General features: G+C 42.0%; 1 protein-coding gene across 6 annotated transcripts in view; it reads right to left on the bottom strand.

Moving 5' to 3' along the window:
* Window positions 1-15,907, bottom strand: part of ATP11B (ATPase phospholipid transporting 11B (putative)) — a 158,466-nt gene extending 142,559 nt beyond the window's left edge. For 5 of the 6 annotated variants that reach the window (XM_073674984.1, XM_073674983.1, XM_073674982.1 and 2 more), the window contains exon 1: window positions 15,694-15,907. In XM_073674984.1, the coding sequence (XP_073531085.1) occupies window positions 15,694-15,744 (51 nt within the window). In that variant the 5' untranslated portion in view covers window positions 15,745-15,907. The remainder of the gene's footprint in view (window positions 1-15,693) is intronic. The other variant, XM_073674988.1, reaches the window with a different exon arrangement.
* Between the last annotated feature and the right edge of the window lie 335 nt (window positions 15,908-16,242).

The raw sequence follows: 16,242 nt of genomic DNA, 5'->3' as shown, positions 1-16,242 counted from the left end.
CTCGATTAATTTTTTTTCAGGAGATATTCCACATTATGAACGTAACGTTCATGGGTGCCAATAACGATGAGCAGGACTGTATGGGCATGCAGGTAATAGTAAGCTGAATAAAAACGATACCTTAACATCTGCAATTCATTGTCTTATTCCAGAGAAATCAACGTTTTTCTTATATGTATGTTAAATGTGAGCTTTTCAGGACTATTGGCCGGACACTGATCTGCAGGAGAATCAGCATCCAGAGCTTCTTTTAAATAGAAAGGGGGGCTACCAGTGTGATATGTAATGGCCGCTCTCTGCAATCCTGATCTCACTGCAGAGCTGTGTGTGATTATACCTCACACATCTGCAGCTTCCTCTCAGCTTCAGCCTCCAGCTCACAGGCAGACAGGGCTGCAATACAGCAGAGATGTAAGAGCAGCAACAAATGTGTTTGTAAGACGACAAAGTTCAGTTCTACTATTCTGTGTTAGTTACTTGTCTTGCACTGGTAACTCCCTCTTTTATTTAAAATAATCTCTGGCTGTAGATTCTCATGTAGATCAGTGTCTGGCCCACAGCCCCGAATAGCTCATTTACATAAAAGGGAAAACATGGATTTCTTAGGAATAAGACATTGGATCACATATAACAAGGTAGCACTTTATTCAGCTTCCTATGACCTACATGCCTATACAGCCTAAGAGGGATGATCCTACTAACAGATCCCCTTTAAACCAGGGCTGTGGAGTTGGAGCCGTGGAGTCGGTGTCCATGTTGGTGGAGTCTGAATCAAAGTCGGTATAAAATGCACAGACTCCAACTCCTAAAATATATAATAAATTGGGTACAGTAGTTGAATGCAGTTTGTGGGGAATATTTTTTTCTTAAGAATTTGGGAAAGTTATGAAATGTCCTATAAATGTCTGTCCTATTCCTGATCTAAGGGTCTAGACTTTTAGCTGAGATGAATCTGTGCTACAGTAAATTTATCACTTAACCATGAGCCATGTATGAGGGAGTCGGAGTCGTGGAGTCTGTGTCATTGAAATTGAGGAGTCAGAGGTTTGGCTTACCGACTCCACAGCCCTGCTTTGAGAAAATTAAATTAAAGTGGGTTTGGAGGGGGGAATATAATGCATATACTCGTAATTACATTTCACATGTAGAAAAACTGACACACTGCTGGTAGAGGGTGTTGTGCTTGAGGAAAGGACAAATAGTCTTATAATAAAACAGTATAGAGTGAAAGCCTCAAAAAAACGTCATAAAGCATTTTCCTGAAGCGCCTACACCTGGGAAAACTTGTTGGGTGTGCCATTTTCTTAATGACGCTGTGGTCAGGCAACTTCTTCTTTAATTGCTTTGCGACTCTCAAAACCTGAAGGGGTTAAAGTAAAAAAAAAAAATGAACATATACACTGCAAGTTGTTCCGACATTGCAGCGCATATGTTCATTCTTTTTAATGTTTAAGAGATTTTTCAGAAAGGTTTTGGAGATGACCCTCCTGACAAAGACATTGTGAGCACATGCCTTTATGGTATGTTCACATTGCGTTTTATTTCAGGAGTTTTTAGGGCAAAAATTCTACAAAAACTACAAAGAATTAAAAAAAACACAAGTTTTCTTTAGAGTCTCCGCTCCAAAACCTGAGAAAAACAAAAACAAAACAGTGTGCACATTCCCTTTTAGATTCAGTCAGCCGTAAAGAGTTTAAAAGAGTTGAATCAATAAACTCAAAGGTCCACAAGTGCCAAGCTTTATAGCGAAAACAATTGACTTTTAAACAATAAGAACCAAATCAGAAGTCCATGTTTAATTTGCAATATAAGAAAAGGAGCATTAAGCAAATTTAACCACCAAAACTTTGAGACATATCGTCCACAAAATATTTCCCCTCAAAGAAGAGATTAGGAGACAGGAGCTACCTAGTGAAAAGTACACTGCTCAAAAAAATAAAGGGAACCCTTAAACAACAGAATATAACTCCAAGTACATCAAACTTCTGTGAAATCAAACTGTCCACTTAGGAAGCAACACTGATTGACAATCAATTTCACATGCTGTTGTGCAAATGGAATAGACAATAGATGGAAATTATTGGCCATTATCAAGACACACTCAATAAAGGAGTGGTTCTGCAGGTGGGGACCACAGACAACATCTCAGTACCAATGCTTTCTGGCTGATGTTTTGGTCACTTTTGAATGTTGGTTGTGCTTTCACACTCGTGGTAGCATGAGACGGACTCTACAACCCACAGAAGTTGCTCAGGTAGTGCAGCTCATCCAGGATGGCACATCAAGGCGAGTTGTGGCAAGAAGGTTTGCTATGTCTGTCAGCGTAGTGTCCAGAGGCTGGAGGCGCTACCCGGAGACAGGCCAGTACACCAGGAGACGTGGAGGAAGCCGTAGGAGGGCAACAACCCAGCAGCAGGACCGCTACGTAAGCCTTTGTGCAAGGAGGAACACGAGGAGCACTGCCAGAGCCCTGCAAAATGACCTCCAGCAGGCCACAAATGTGCATGTGTCTTCACAAATGGTTAGAAACAGACTCCATGAGGGTGGTGTGAGGGCCCGATGTCCACAGATGGGGGTTGGGCTCACAGCCCAACACCGTGCAGGACGCTTGGCATTTGCCACAGAACCCCAGGATTGGCAAAGTCGCCACTGGCGCCCTGTGGTCTTCACAGATGAAAGCAGGTTCACACTGAGCACATGTGACAGACGTGACGGAGTCTGGAGATGCCGTGGAGAGCAATCTGCTGCCTGCAACATCCTTCAGTATGATCGGTTTGGCAGTGGGTCAGTAATGGTGTGGGGTGGCATTTCTTTGGAGGGCCGCACAGCCCTCCATGTGCTCACCAGAGGTAGCCTGACTGCCATTAGGTACTGAGATGAGATCTTCAGACCCCTTGTGAGACCATATGCTGGTGCGGTTGGCCCTGGGTTCCTCCTAATGCAGGACAATGCCAGAACTCATGTGGCTGGAGTGTGTCAGCAGTTCCTGCAAGATGAAGGCATTGAAGCTATGGACTGACCCGCCCCAGACCTGAATCCGATTGAGCACATCTGGGACATCATGTCTCGCTCCATCCACCAACGTCACGTTGCACCACAGACTGTCCAGGAGTTGGCGGATGCTTTAGTCCAGGTCTGGGAGGAGATCCCACAGGAGACCATCCGCAACCTCATCAGGAGCATGCCCAGGCGTTGTAGGGAGGTCATACAGGCACGTAGAGGCCACACACAATACTGAGCCTCATTTTGACTTGTTTTAAGGACATTACATCAAAGTTGAATCAGCCTGTAGTGTGTTTTTCCACTTTAATTTTGGGGGCGACTCCAAATCCAGGCTTCCATTGGTTAATAAATTTGATTTCCATTGATGATTTTTGTGTGATTTTGTCGTCAGCACATTCAACTTTGTACAGAACAAAGTATTCAATGAGAATATTCCATTCATTCAGATCTAGGATGTGTTATTTGAGTGTTCCCTTTATTTTTTTGAGTAGTGTATATTCAACTGTGTAGTAACATGCAAGGGACCAAAATAAAAAAAACCTGATAAAACAATGACAGTTACATGATGTTACATATATTTTTAGTTTTACACTTGCATAAAAATGAAACAAGCCATAATATAGATTTTCCAAGAATAGTACAGATTTGTGATGCAAAACGAAATAGTGTCATGAATTGTGCAAGTGAACAGTTGAACCACAGCTAGCGATGTATCCAACAAACTGTAGGATGCAACTCACTGCCCTTAGACAACTCCTAAATTCAGGGGGGCATCCGATAAATCAATTTCATTCCAAAAGTCCTAAAAGCCTGCTAAATGTCATGTAAAAGTCTTGCTGTTTACCACATGGCACAAATATTTTTATATTTTAATAGGAAAATTACGCATGCTGTGAAACCAAATAAGGTATTTTCTTAGATTTCGGTATTTAGATTTTGGGAAAAGGTGTGTGTATGTAGGGAGGGGTGATTTTATGGGAATCTGTCAGTAGGATCAGTCCTCCTAAGCAATCTATATGGGCATGTAGGTCATAGGAAGCTGAATAAAATTATATCTTGATCTCTTCGATGTCTTATTCCAGAAAAATGCACGTTTTTTCTTAATATGTAAACGACCTATGAGTTTGGTACAATGTAATGTATTATTTTGTGTGTGTAAGTTCCACTTTGAAATGGAAAGTGCTGCAATTAAGATATTATTATAATAAATTCTTAATACCGGTATATTTCATTTAGTTTGAGAACACTTGATAATATTTCTTACTGTAGCATTGATGGCTTTTTTAATTCCAGCAATAGCAGCATTTTTTTCCTTAGAGTGCTGCAGGAATGACCTGCGTTGTCTGCAGTCGTATCCACTTGCTCTTTTGGCTCCAACAAGCCTACACCATATGCACTCAGTCATCATCTCACTGTCATTTATTACACTGCCATTTGGAGGTATCAATGCTAGTCTGCTGAACATAAGTGTAATGAAAAACTAAATACACTTATTAAAAGTATCCATCTCCCCATTCTTTCTAGATTATCAACACAATGTACAAAAGAGTAAGCATTTATATAGTAATTAGAAGATAAAATTGCATCAGTCATCTGACATGATTACCGCATGTCATGCGCTACAGCAGTGTAAATAAACAGATATCCAAAAGCCACATCACAAGGAGCCATGTGTAGTGAGAGCACCTTGGGGCAGACTTACCATTCCTGAATAACAGATAGTGTGAACTTACATCACAAAATGTACAGATGCACCAAATTCATATATTAGTTTACTTTGCACTAGAGATAAGAGAACTGATTTGCAGAACTGTGATCCAGTGGTCACGTCCGTATGGCATGGCTGCCTGCTGATACCCCTGCTAACTACCTCCTACCTTCCAGTCGGGGTGCTGCAGAATACCATAATGGCAGCTGGACCAGGGTCCGGCAAAATAACTTGCTCATTTCTATTTTGCACCAATACTTTGTGCCCTAAGATGTCGCATCTTAAGCCAAGACCCTTTGCTGCTAAGCCCCGATATTGCCATCTCCGTTTGTGGCTCAACCATTACTCCCCAGCTACAAGCCCGCTGTCTTGGGGTCATTTTTGATTCAGATCTTTCTTTCACTCCTCACATCAAATCACTCGCTCGTTCATGTCATCTACACCTCAAAAACATCTCAAGAATCAGGACTTTTCTCACCTTTGACTCGGCAAAAACTCTTACTGTCGCTCTTATTCATTCTCGTCTTGACTATTGCAACGCTCTACTAATCGGTCTCCCTCTTACTAAACTCTCCCCTCTCCAATCCGTCCTGAACGCAGCAGCCAGGATCATATTCCTCGCCAACCGCTACTCAGATGCCTCTTCCCTGTGCCAGTCATTGCATTGGTTGCCCATCCACTATAGAGTTCGTTTTAAACTTATCACGCTTACCCACAAAGCGCTCCATGCTTCAGTACCCCCCTACATCTCCTCCCTTGTCTCAGTCTACCACCCTACACGTGCCCTCCGTTCTGCAAATGACTTGAAACTAAAATCCTCCATAATCCGAACTTCCCACTCCCGTCTCCAAGATTTCTCGCGTGCTGCGCCAATTCTCTGGAATGCACTACCCAGGACAGTTCGATTAATTCCCAATACCCACAGTTTCAAGCGAACCCTAAAAACACATTTCTTTAGACTGGCGTATCACCTAAACACACTCTGTCCATCCCAGCTTTCCCCCATATTAAAATCTTCTTCAACTTCGGGTTCAAACCAACCATGCACATAAAAGCCTCTGTCAGGACTGCACACATACTGGCTGGCGACCAGTCCATGTATTATTATTTATCCTATTCAGTATATCAAGGCTGCATTATACAATATATGTACTTTTTACCTTTTGTGTCTCCCCCACTTCCTCATAGACTGTAAGCTCGCGAGCAGGGCCCTCACTCCGTTCGATATGAGATATGCTTATTCTGTATTGTCTGTATAAGTCCCCCCTAAAATTTGTAAAGTGCTGCGGAATATGTTGGCGCTATAAAAATAAACTATTATTATTATTATTTTTGACTGAACCATTTCCACTTGTTGAGTGAGACACAGTGTCTGAAACGCATAACACGAGATTTTAGGTGCAAATTGAGACAGAAATCTGGTACAATGATCTTCCACATATTTTCACTCAATAAACCTAGCAGAGATCAAAGTCAATCTTCACGCTGACATTAAACCTGACTTCACATTTGCAATCTATTGTACCCCTCCCTAATATCATCCATTATGCTGCCAGTACATCAGTCAGATCAGTGTCCTGTTGCCTCCCCTCCTTCACATCTGCAAAACCGCCACCAAAGAGGCATTGTGAACACTTTGCAAACTATGCTACCCTGCCTTTCCTCATGTGGGAGGGATCCGCACTAATGACTCTCGTAAAAATACTTGCGGTAAGTATTTAAAACTAAATCTGATGCCCCCTGTCCACTTACCTACTAACCATGCAAAACACCTCCAGGAAACATTACTAGTGTCTGACATGGACTACAAAATATCTCCAACTCTTCACAATCACTTTCCAAGGAAAACAACAAAAATAATGCAATGATCCAAAAAAATGTGCAGTCTTTCAGTATTCCCAGACAATAATATATGAAGTGGTCTATCATGAAATAATATATATATATTATATACATATATATTAGGATCTAGTGTAATGTGTTGGTAATATGTACTCCCTTACAGTAAACTAAAAAAAAAAGTTAATACTACATATTTTTACATGGAGAATTTCTTACATGCCACAACTTTTGAGCCTTCCAAGGGAGGGCTTAAGATGACCGCGAAAAAGAAGTCTCCTTCCGGCCACCATAGCCCCTAGATCAAAGCTGATGGATTGAATTTTCACAGTGAGCATTGTGCACACCTTGTGCTAAACATTAGCAGTACAGTTCACTGGAATAAAGAATGATTAGGCAAGGCTTCAAATAACGTACACAGCCAGCGCATGATCTACAAATGTGAGATCCATCACATTTAGGGGGGTCTGGTGCGGTCATTGAACAATGAAGTCAATTCCGGATGAGAAGACAGCCAAGTGCACTCACTTGTGCCACCTCCATACCTCACTTCCCACAGACTTTAGTAGAAAGAAGCCACGTATGTGTTAACTCTCTGAAAGGAACAGGTAGCAGTTCCTTTGTCTGGGGAACAAACGCTGTGGTTAAACACAGGTTAAAGATATGTCCTTCACAAAATAACACCAAAGATATAAAACTGCTTCACACACAGCATTTACAGACATTTGTTGATATTTTAATACAATTTTTCACCCTAAAACACTGTGACTGGATGTTATTTTAAAGTTATACTTGTTTCACACCACGTATCCATTCGTACTGTAAAAAATTTTGCATTTACTTAGAATATCAAGGGAAAAACCTATGTCAAATTGGTATCCGTTTAACATATGTCTCTGCACAAATCTACTTCATTTCTGTTTTGTTTTTACTGGATGTAAAAACGCAGTTTGCTGTCCTTTATCACCCTTTAAAAAAACGTTTGTTTGTTTTTCTTATAACAATGCAATCTGTAGAAGATGGATGCAAATGTATTGTCATATGTTTCATGAAGTTTTTCTCATGTTATTTTCTCCACAAAACAAGTTACATCATCTCAAGACACCACCACTAATACTAAAAGTATTAGTTTAAAAATAAATAAAACTAATAAAAAAAAAAAAGAAGCAAAGTATAAGACTGATATGCTTGCTGTAAGCAAGGTTGTAGAGTCGGAGCCCATTTTGGTGGAGTTGGTATAAAATGGACCGACTCCGAAAATATATAATAAATTGGGTACAGCAGTGCAATGCAGGATGTGCTGTAAATGTTTTCATAAGAATTTGGGGAGGTTCTGAAATGTTCTATAAATGTCTGTGCCGTTTCTGATCTAAGGATCTCGGCTTTTAGTTGAGATGAATCTGTGCTGCACTTTATGTACACGCTCAGTAGTGATGGAGAGCAGTGGGGTCAGGGAAATTGAGGCGTCGGAGGTTTGGCTCAAAGACTCCACAGCCCTGGCTGTAAGAGACAGTTTTTGTTTGTTTTTTTTGTTTTCAGTATAAAAATATGAAGTTGTAAAACAACGTGGTGTGAAACAGGCTTTGCGAAAGTACTGAAAAGTGTAAAGTAAATATTTATATGGGTTCAAAATAATAATAAAAAAAAAAAAAACATTTTAGAATATATTTACCAATTATCCTGAAATACACTGCTCCCAGCTATTTGTATAGCCGCACTATGACAACATTATGTAGCCATATAAGCTGTCCATAGAACTATAACACAGCTTTGGAAACAGGTGGGGGGGGACGGAGAAGTAGAAAATTAGAAAAGTGCGGAAATATTAGAATTTTCCTTATTTTTCTATTTTAGCTCACAAGAAATGCTCTATCACAAAAAAAAAAAACATTTTCACAACATTAAAGGGTTAATCTGAAGTGAATGAGTAAAATTGCAGCATGTTTGTAAAAATAAGCAACTTTGCAATTTACTTCTAATGAAATAATCCTCTGTTCTCAAAAACTGAGCAATTTCTAATTTTATAGTTTACTGCTCGTTGCCTAGGTTAATGGCCACCTCTGCAGTCTATCAGCAGTGGCAGGTCTCTTAGGCAAGAAATGCAGCACTTACAAGTAGTGATGAGCGCAAGTGCTCGTTACTCGAGTTTGCCTAGGGTGCTTGGGTATATGTTCGAGTCCCCGCAGCCGCATGTTAGACATCCACAAAACATGTGGAGACAGCACATGTTTGTTAGGCAATCCCCGCATGTTTTGTGGCTGTCTAACAACCGAGAAACAAGCAACAGTGAGGACTCGACCACGTCACTCGAGCACCAGTGATACTCTGCATACCCAAGCACCCTAGACAAACTGGAGTAATGAGCACTTGCACTCATCACTACTTACAAGATCTTTACTATGCTGCTTGGAAGCATTGCTCTGAAGGTGGCGGGTTTGCTGGATCCGGCCAGCTTCATTGCCCCTGCTCTACACCTGATGCTGCAGAGTCAAAACTGTCTATTCTTGCAGCGTGGAAGTTCTATCTGTGGCAACAAGGATAGTACACACGTCATTCACAGACATCTGAATGAGGCCTAAGAATAATAGTTTTTGTGCCGACGCAAAGTTGCAAAAAAAACTTTCCACATGAATAGCAAAGTGGATAAATAAGAGTATTCAAATACTATGTGAACTAGCCTTAGGCTGCGTGCACACGATGCGTTTTTCATGCGTTTATGCTGCGGAATTTTCGCAGCGGAAACGCATCAAAAACGCATGGTAATCCGCACCCCATGGTCCCCAATGGCATTCTGCAATGTCAATGCACATGATGCGGATTTTTCCGCAGCGATTCTGCAGCGCTCATAAATCCGCAGCATGTTCATTAATTTTGCGGAAGCGCCGCCATTGACTTGCATTGAGACGCATAGAATGCGTGTCTGTACATTTGTACAAGCGGATTCTATGCGTCTCTATGTGCGGATGGTACCCAGTTCTGGAGGAGAGAAGACTCTCATCCAGACCTGGGTACCATTGTACCTGTAAAAAAAGAATAAAATAAAAAATAAAGTTTATATTCACCTGTCCGGTGGCTTCTCTCTGAATGCCGGCAGCGCTGAAGGACCTTCGGTGACGTCACAATCATGTGACCGCAGGCCCTTCACCGCTGTGTCTCGCGATATGCCGGCAGCCGGGAACCAGACAGGAACGAGAGCTGCAGCACACGCCGGGGCATCGGGGGTGAGTATAGCTTTATTTTAAGCATTGTTTTACGGTCACACTATATAAATCCATGCTGTTTGCATGGATTTATATAGTGTGACCTAGTTGTCAAGCACTTTCCAAGTGATGCTAAAATCGCCTGGAAAGCGCTTGTCAATCTGCATGCGGAAACGCATGTGAATCTGCATGTATTCCGCATGTATTCTGCAGGGAAAACGCATGCACAATCTGCATGCGTTATTTCTGCCAGGGAGATGCAGAAATGCTGCAGAAATTTTCTGCTTCATTTCTGCATCGTGGGCACATAGCCTTAGAGGGTTTTGCCATGGATTTTATTGCAGAAATACAGCAAATTATAAAGTATTTAATACAAGTGTAATGAATTCAGCAAAAAAATAAAAAAATTGACAAGCTGCAAATCAGAAAGCTTACATGCTTGTCAATTTAAATGCAGAAAATCTAATTCACATTGCCAATTCAGATGAGCCTTTGTTCATTCAAGATAGGGTTAAAGAACATAAATACATTGCAGTGTGATCTTTACTTGTACATTTAACAGATGAATAAAATTAAATGATAATTTAAACGTTGACATGAACCGGACTTTACGATTAAAAAAACCTTGAGGCAAAACTGCATAAAGTGTGCACATGTGTTGGGGACCCATGAAGAGTTTGCCCACTACTTGGACAAAGTCTTTTTAAATGACACAATCCCTACTTTCAAATAAAAAAGCAAATATAATCACCACCAGCAAAGTTCTGAGAATGTCAGCGATGGGTCTGCCAAGTCCACCTGGCATTTCTGTGCCACGTGAGTCTCACAGCCAATTAGCAGCTGCTATCGGGCTGCTGCGCTCTCACTTCTTCTGCTTATCCGACATTAGACGGAGGAAAACAAGAGCGCAGCAGCCCAATAGCAGCCGGAGGTGAGAATCTGTTATTTTCTTAATTTTACAGGGAACAGGACTTCATTTAAAAAGAGGGTTGTGTAGGTAGTAGTGAAGTTCTTTGAAGGGGTTGTCCCATAAGCATCACATTATCTAACAGAGTAGATGATAAAGCTATAATCACAAGGGACCCAGCCACTGACAATCCTAGGGATGGAGGTCCCAAAGCCCCCATTGTGATTGGAGCAGTAGTGAACATTTGTGACCACCGCTTCATTCACTGTGATATGATGGTCACACATGAAAAGTATGCTCCATTCACAAATGCGGACTTTAGGACCCCCCATTCTTGGGACTGGTGAGGGTTTCTGCAGTCAGACCTCTAGCAATTATACATTTAAAGCTACATTTTAAATGTGAATGGGACAACCCACTGGAGTAGTGGTGTCTATTCCTCAGCTGCCACATGCTGTCAGGAGGACTAACATCCATGTTACACTAGAATTACAGACCACAGCTCGGCAGTGTCAGTGAAGTCGACCCAACAAACATCGTTCGTGACAGAAAGTTTATTTGGGCCTCAAAAGTGACGTTCATTACAAATGCCGCTCCTCCTCACAGCTACACCACACATCTGATATCACTGCATGAATAAATCTTTTGGTGCTATTTTATCATACATGGTGAGTTTTACACCAGTCAGCTGCTCATATTTGGCACCATTTTTTTTTTCTTGGGGGGGGGGGGGGGGGACACTAGGACATGGTGGTCGATGAAATGGCATGATGTGAAGTATCTGGTACCTCAGTATGTAAGGAGTATATGAGGAGGCGTAGCGTCCGGTATACCAGTACATATGAGGAGGCGTAGCGTCCGGTATACCAGTACATATGAGGAGGTGTAGCGTCCGGTATACCAGTACATATGAGGAGGCGTAGCGTCCGGTATACCAGTACATATGAGGAGGCGTAGCGTCCGGTATACCAGTACATATGAGGAGGCGTAGCGTCCGGTATACCAGTACATATGAGGAGACGTAGCGTCCGGTATACCAGTACATATGAGGAGGCGTAGCGTCCGGTATACCAGTACATATGAGGAGACGTAGCGTCCGGTATACCAGTACATATGAGGAGGCGTAGCGTCCGGTATACCAGTACATATGGGAGACGTAGCATCCGGTATACCAGTACATATGGGAGACGTAGCATCCGGTATACCAGTATATATGGGGAGGCGTAGCATCCGGTATACCAGTATATATGGAGTCTTTGAGGTAAGTATATTATCAGTATATGTCTGGTACACGAGGTGCAGTATGTGCTATTTTGGTATATGATAAATAGATAAATATCAGTGAGTGTGTATATATCTATATCAGTAATGTCTGTTATATCAGTATATACGGAGAATACGAAATGTATGTATGAGCGGAATGTGTGTATACATAAGTAGTGGAATATTATATATATATATATATATATATATATATATATATATATATATATATATATATATATATATATATATATATACATACATACATACATACAGGGTGGTCCAAAAGTAGGTGGACAGAAAGTGTAATAAGGTTATGAAGGGGGAGATTTATCAAACAAAATCCAGTAATTTTAGATAACATTATGTGGAGTGATGAAGCTTCTTTCACAGTATCCGGCCATATTAACAGACATAATTGTATTTACTGGTATAATGAGAACATGCATTTAACATTAGAGCAACAACTAAATGAGCCTGGTGTCAATGTTTGGGTTGGTATTTCAAGTTTTGGTGTTTTAGGACCAATATTTTTTGAAGGAACAGTCATAGGAGATAAGCATCTTGAAATTCTAATGAATCAAGTTGTTCCCCAGTTACAGCAACAGCCTAATTCAAATGACCTTTATTTCCAACAAGATGGGGCCCCTCCACATTATTCAAGAGTAGTCCGCGAGTATTTTGATGAAACATTTCCTAAAAAATTGATCGGCCGGCACGTTCACCAGACTTGACCCCAATGGATTTTTTCTTTTGGGGAGTACTCAAGGACAAAGTTTATAGTCGAAAACCAAAAAGTGTCAGTGATTTGAAAAATTACATAAGGCTGAGTTCACACGATGCGTATTTCATGCGTTTCCGCTGCGTTTTTGCAGTTGCGTAAACGCCGCGGAAACGCATGAAAAACGCATGGTAGAAGGGCAGCAATGTTCCCCAATGGAAATCCGCATGTGCTGTGCCCATGATGCGGATTTTTCCGCAGCGTGAACGCTGCGGTCAAAAATCCGCAGCATGTCAATTAATTTTGCGGAAACGCGGCGATTTCGCCGCCATTGACTTGCATTAGAACACGCCAATTCCGCAAGACAGCATCTGTACTTGCGCTATTGGCGAGTTCTAATATGCGGATGGTACCCGAGTGTGGAGGAGAGGAGAGTCTCATCCACACCCAGGTACCATTAAAAAAGCTGTAAAAAAAGAATAAAATAAAAAATAAATGTATACTTACCTTCTGTCGGCCCGCGCAGCGCTCCCGCTTGGTTCCCGGCACTTGCAGTGAGTTGTAGGACCTGCGCTGACGTCAGAGTCATGTGACGGGTCACGTGACGCTGACGTCGGCAGGTCTTTCAATTCAAAGTTGCCGGGAGAACGGAGTGAGCAGGACAGCGCGGGCCATCGGAGGCAAGTATATACACTCTCTTGGGTCACACTATATAAATCCATGCTGTTTGCATGGATTTATACAGTGTGACCTAGTTGTCAAGCACTTTCCAAGTGATGCTAACATCGCCTGGAAAGCGCTTGTCAATCTGCATGCGGAAACGCATGTGAATCTGCATGTGGATCCGCATGTATTCTGCAGGATAAACGCATGCACAATCTGCATGCGTTTTTTCTGCCAGGGAAATGCAGAAATGATGCAGAAATTTTCTGCTTCATTTCTGCATCGTGTGCAGATACCTTAAGAGATGAATTTCAAGAAATTAATACCCAAAGAGACTTGTGCAAAAAAGTTTGTCGAAACGTAACTTCAAAGCTGTGCAAATTGTAATGGAAAACAGTTTGAGCACCTGCATTGATAAAATTTAAGGGCTTTTGTATTATTGTTCAGAATAAAAAATTAAATTGTCAATGTTATGCTTGTGTTAGTAAATATCATTTTATATATAAATCAAAATAAATGTTATTTTCTGTCCACCTACTTTTGGTGTATATACTGTATACATACATACACTACTGATGATACTCAAACTGAACCTCATGGAACGGATACTGCTCACAGTGTGTGTGTATACATCAGTAGTGTATATATACGAGCAGAGAGTGTGTGTGTGTGTGTGTATATATATATATATGCAGAGTCCAGACCATGAGGTGCAGAGTGTATACATCAGTAGTGTATATATACGAGCAGAGAGTGTGTGTGTATACATCAGTAGTGTATATATACGAGCAGAGAGTGTGTGTGTATACATCAGTAGTGTATATATACGAGCAGAGAGTGTGTGTGTGTGTGTATATATATATGCAGAGTCCAGACCATGAGGTGCAGAGTGTATACATCAGTAGTGTATATATACGAGCAAAGAGTGTGTGTGTATACATCAGTAGTGTATATATACGAGCAGAGAGTGTGTGTGTGTATACATCAGTAGTGTATATATACGAGCAGAGAGTGTGTGTGTGTGTGTGTGTGTATATATATGCAGAGTCCAGACCATGAGGTGCAGAGTGTATACATCAGTAGTGTATATATACGAGCAGAGTGTGTGTGTATACATCAGTAGTGTATATATACGAGCAGAGAGTGTGTGTGTATACATCAGTAGTGTATATATACGAACAGAGAGTGTGTGTGTGTATATATATATATATGCAGAGTCCAGACCATGAGGTGCAGAGTGTATACATCAGTAGTGTATATATACGAGCAGAGAGTGTGTGTGTATACATCAGTAGTGTATATATACGAGCAGAGAGTGTGTGTGTATACATCAGTAGTGTATATATACGAGCAGAGAGTGTGTGTGTGTGTGTGTATATATATATGCAGAGTCCAGACCATGAGGTGCAGAGTGTATACATCAGTAGTGTATATATACGAGCAAAGAGTGTGTGTGTATACATCAGTAGTGTATATATACGAGCAGAGAGTGTGTGTGTGTATACATCAGTAGTGTATATATACGAGCAGAGAGTGTGTGTGTGTGTGTGTGTATATATATGCAGAGTCCAGACCATGAGGTGCAGAGTGTATACATCAGTAGTGTATATATACGAGCAGAGAGTGTGTGTGTATACATCAGTAGTGTATATATACGAGCAGAGAGTGTGTGTGTATACATCAGTAGTGTATATATACGAGCAGAGAGTGTGTGTGTATACATCAGTAGTGTATATATACGAACAGAGAGTGTGTGTGTGTGTATATATATATATATATATATGCAGAGTCCAGACCATGAGGTGCAGAGTGTATACATCAGTAGTGTATATATACGAGCAGAGAGTGTGTGTATACATCAGTAGTGTATATATACGAGCAGAGAGTGTGTGTGTGTATACATCAGTAGTGTATATATACGAGCAGAGAGTGTGTGTGTGTATACATCAGTAGTGTATATATACGAGCAGAGAGAGTGTGTGTGTATGTATATATATATATATATATATATATATATATGCAGAGTCCAGACCATGAGGTGCAGAGTGTATACATCAGTAGTATACAGTATATGTGCAGTATCCAGTACACAGTGTGAGCCCTCTGACCACCAGGCCTCCTCCTCAGCCTGTGCTGTGTGACAGGGATGAGTTCACACTCACTACATGAAGTGCCGCACATAAAGTTGTGTAAGTGGCCCTTTCTGCGGCTTTCCTGCTCCGCCATTGTCGCCTCTAACCTCGTCCTCCCCAGCACAACTATCCGTCCAGGGACAACAAAGTTCTTATCACAGACTGAGATTGAGGCCTACACCGACCCCGCTCTGTCCTGCAGAGCTGCCCGAGATCCCCGCGCCGACAGTGACGGGACAGGATAGGAGGCTACGTACCAACTGCTGCCAGACCCAGCGCACAAGAAAGCAGTCCCGCCAGGAATCCATCGCCGAGCGGCGCCAGTATCACCGCGCCAGCATGGCCATAAGGGAAAAGACGTTGAGTTTGGCGGCGACTCCCCCACTGTGAGACCGGCCCCGTCAGTCGCTCCCTCCGCGGTGCGCGTTCACAACATCAGCATAGGACGCCGGGGACGCGCACAGGAGGGTGAAGCTGAGAAGGATTCCGCCCACTGGCTGCAACGTCACCAAACAGGGCGTCCTGTGAGACGGAGCCGGAGGAGCTGTGGTCACGAGAGAAGTGTCCATACTGCGCCGTCACCTTCCTGCAGTGAGACGCTCCGCTCCTCAGGACTTTACTGTACAGCCTGTGTCCGACATAAAGTGTGATACCTGTGCCCATTATTGAGGGGTGAAGCGGTGACTTCTGTGTGTGGTGCTTCACCCCAAACATGGCTGCCCACACCACCACAGCGCAGATGAGCGACTAAACCGGGGGACTCTGTGTGGAAGCGCAATGTTATAATGTTTGAGGTTATGTAGCTC

This window comes from Phyllobates terribilis, unplaced genomic scaffold (genome assembly GCF_046119375.1).
Source record: "Phyllobates terribilis strain yellow unplaced genomic scaffold, ASM4611937v1 Scaffold_3__8_contigs__length_932513732, whole genome shotgun sequence".
Taxonomy (NCBI): Eukaryota; Metazoa; Chordata; class Amphibia; order Anura; family Dendrobatidae; genus Phyllobates; species Phyllobates terribilis.
This window is presented reverse-complemented; position numbering and strand designations above follow the sequence as displayed.